General features: G+C 43.7%; 1 protein-coding gene across 1 annotated transcript in view; it reads right to left on the reverse strand.

Moving 5' to 3' along the window:
• Positions 1–2686, reverse strand: part of FN1 (fibronectin 1) — a 98167-nt gene that overhangs the window by 35937 nt on the left and 59544 nt on the right. Inside the window, exon 22 of the mRNA XM_045296848.1 lies at positions 770–864. Within this exon, the coding sequence (XP_045152783.1) occupies positions 770–864 (95 nt within the window). The remainder of the gene's footprint in view (positions 1–769; positions 865–2686) is intronic.

The raw sequence follows: 2686 nt of genomic DNA on the forward strand, positions 1-2686 counted from the left end.
CTCCACCCTCCTCTAATCCTCCTGGTATCTCTACTCTCCTTGTTGGCCCTGGGGGGGTTATCTATCCTGGATTCCCTGTGTTGCAGGCTCTTATCGGTAGCAGTGTGCATGCTAATCCAATTTGTAAGGTAGAACGAAGGTCATGATAGTGGGGGGAAGGAAGCACCAAAGAGCTAGAGGGAAGTTGTGTGTCTCATCAGTGCTATACTGCACCCTGGAGAGGCAGCATTCTATGCCTTTGCATTCATCAACTTCTCCTATGATATTGCTCTGAGGAACACTAACCAGGACATCAAGTGGGAGACCTTAAACTTAAAGTTGGACTGTGAGATTCACCACACCGGGGTTGGAACGAGTTGAGATGAAACTGATTGGATGGAAATGTGATTTTTAAATGACTCTGAGTTTAATTGGTTTCCCAGAATGGTTTCTTGGTAAACTTGTTGATAGCCATTAGGAAGAACATATCAAATGCATTTCTTCCATATTGTCAAGTGTGATTCTGTGATTTCCCCAGGGAAACGGATAGAGAAAATAAGATAACAATGAAAACTGAAAGTACCCTACTCACAGCTACTGCCTCTTGCCCTCCTTCTAGTAATTCACTGAATTGTGAGGTCCTGTCTCTACACAAAGTGGGGTCAGAGGGTCTAAAACAAATGACGCACGTAATAACACTCAAGCATCCTGGTTCCTGAACATCCATTTCCTGCTACACGCAGGGACCTGAGGGCCATAGCAGAACAGATTTCAAACATCTGCAATTTACCTTAAAACCAATCCTTGGCGCAGGTGTCCAGGTAATCACAATGGTCGTCTCAGTCACCTCTGTGGTGTAATGTGGAATAGAACCTTGAGGCTGCACTGGGAAACATAACGAAGGTGTTCAAACCTGGGGCTCCCAGACAATTGCACAGAATGTACGTAACAAGTACTGGTCTTGAGAATGAATACAATCAGTGGATCTCCTTCACTGCATGAGAACTGAGAGTCCAAGAGGGATTCTCTACCCTGGATGAGCCACTCAGGTCATCTGGCGACCTGGTCACAAGGTAGGTTCCGAGTCTGGAGAGGTAAGTGGGGACATGAGTCTCTCGGTCCAGGTTAGGTGCGCAGAGACGCCTCGGCATTAATACCCAGCGATCTCATAGAACCCCACCCACTGTGGTGGAGTTTAGTCAGATCCATAGTGACCCTACAGGATAGAGTGGAACTGCATTACTGGGTTTCCTAAGCCGGAAATCTCGACAGAAGTATACCGTCGCATCTTTCTCCAGTAGAGTGGTTGGTAGACTAGAACTTCCAACCTTTCAGATAGCAGGCCAGAGGTTAACCACTGTGCAACCATGAGCTGGAATCGACTTGAAAGCAACTGGCTTAGTTTGTTTAGTTTATTTAAAGGGAGGATAGGTGTTCTGCATTTCTAATACCGTCATCAGTAATATGGGTGCTGCTGGCTCATGAAGGGGCTGCATGACTTTTAAGGGGATCTCTTTTAATTTCTTTGATTCTATGAGTTATGTCTTTTAATCGTGGTTTGGAATTGACAATATTTACTTACATCTTTAGCAGCAAAGCCCATTAAGAAGACAAACCCTGGTCACCACACACTGATTAACATTTATTTCTTAATCATTAATTTGAGAACAAGAGGTAGAGGTCAAATTATATATGGCAGTCTAAAAATAGCTTTATGATGAATTAATTCACACTAATGGCCACTTACTTTTCATTAGGGTGAGAGATGCCACACTAACGCCAAACATCTGCCCCCACTGCCATTATAATTTTAAAGATTCATTCCCTAACTATGTATTATTCATGTAGAATAACTGATAATAATTCAGAAATTTAGCATTCTGGCACTGGAATTAGAAAAATATCAAAAAGGGTATGGTGGTGCTATCCAGAGAGCCTGGGAATGCATTATAGCGAGGTTGGCAGTTCAAACCCACCAGCCGCTCTATGGGAGGAAGATTAGGCTTTTTGCTCCCATCAAGATGTACAGTCTTGGACGCCCTGGATCGGGTTGCTGTGATTAGAACTGACTTGATGGCAGTAGGTTGGTAGCTTCTGAACCGTACTATTCTTTCTCTAAGTGAAAACATTACCTTAAAAAGTCAATAAAAGAAAACAAAGGGAGCAAAAAGAGCATGCGGACACAAAGTTACGCTAGACATTTCCAATAGCTTTGCCAATCTCACAAGACATTTAAAATCTGTAAAGGACACAGTGAGTGAGCCGAGCCAATGCAAACTTCCCAGGTGCATTCACAGTCCCAGGCACACGTCCGATGCCTCACAAGGCTTTCCTCTTTCCTCTCACAGCAACACCTTCTTTACATGCATGTATTCAGATTATGACGCGGAGTGAGGAAGCGCCTGATCCTCCCGAGCGATAGGGACTGCCGTTTGTTTTAAAGTATTAGGACTCTGGTGTCTATTCAGGTCCAGACAAATTTTCCCCCAATGGTGGGAATTCAGATGCATGATGGCAACTCTCCCAGGATTTTCAGTCTGGATCTTAATGTGCATTATTTTTTCTTTTTAAAATACTGTGTGAGTGTGTGGGGTGGGGGATCAAATATGTGTGTGGGTCACTTTGAAATGTTCTAATGACTGAATTAAAGTTCTACTGGCTTAAGGAGCTGCTTCCTAAATTGGCTGTTGTTTCAACGAGGTTTGCG

Source organism: Echinops telfairi, unplaced genomic scaffold, assembly GCF_000313985.2.
Source record: "Echinops telfairi isolate 266 unplaced genomic scaffold, ASM31398v2 ScPeMD7_3;HRSCAF=10, whole genome shotgun sequence".
NCBI classification, from domain to species: domain Eukaryota; kingdom Metazoa; phylum Chordata; class Mammalia; order Afrosoricida; family Tenrecidae; genus Echinops; species Echinops telfairi.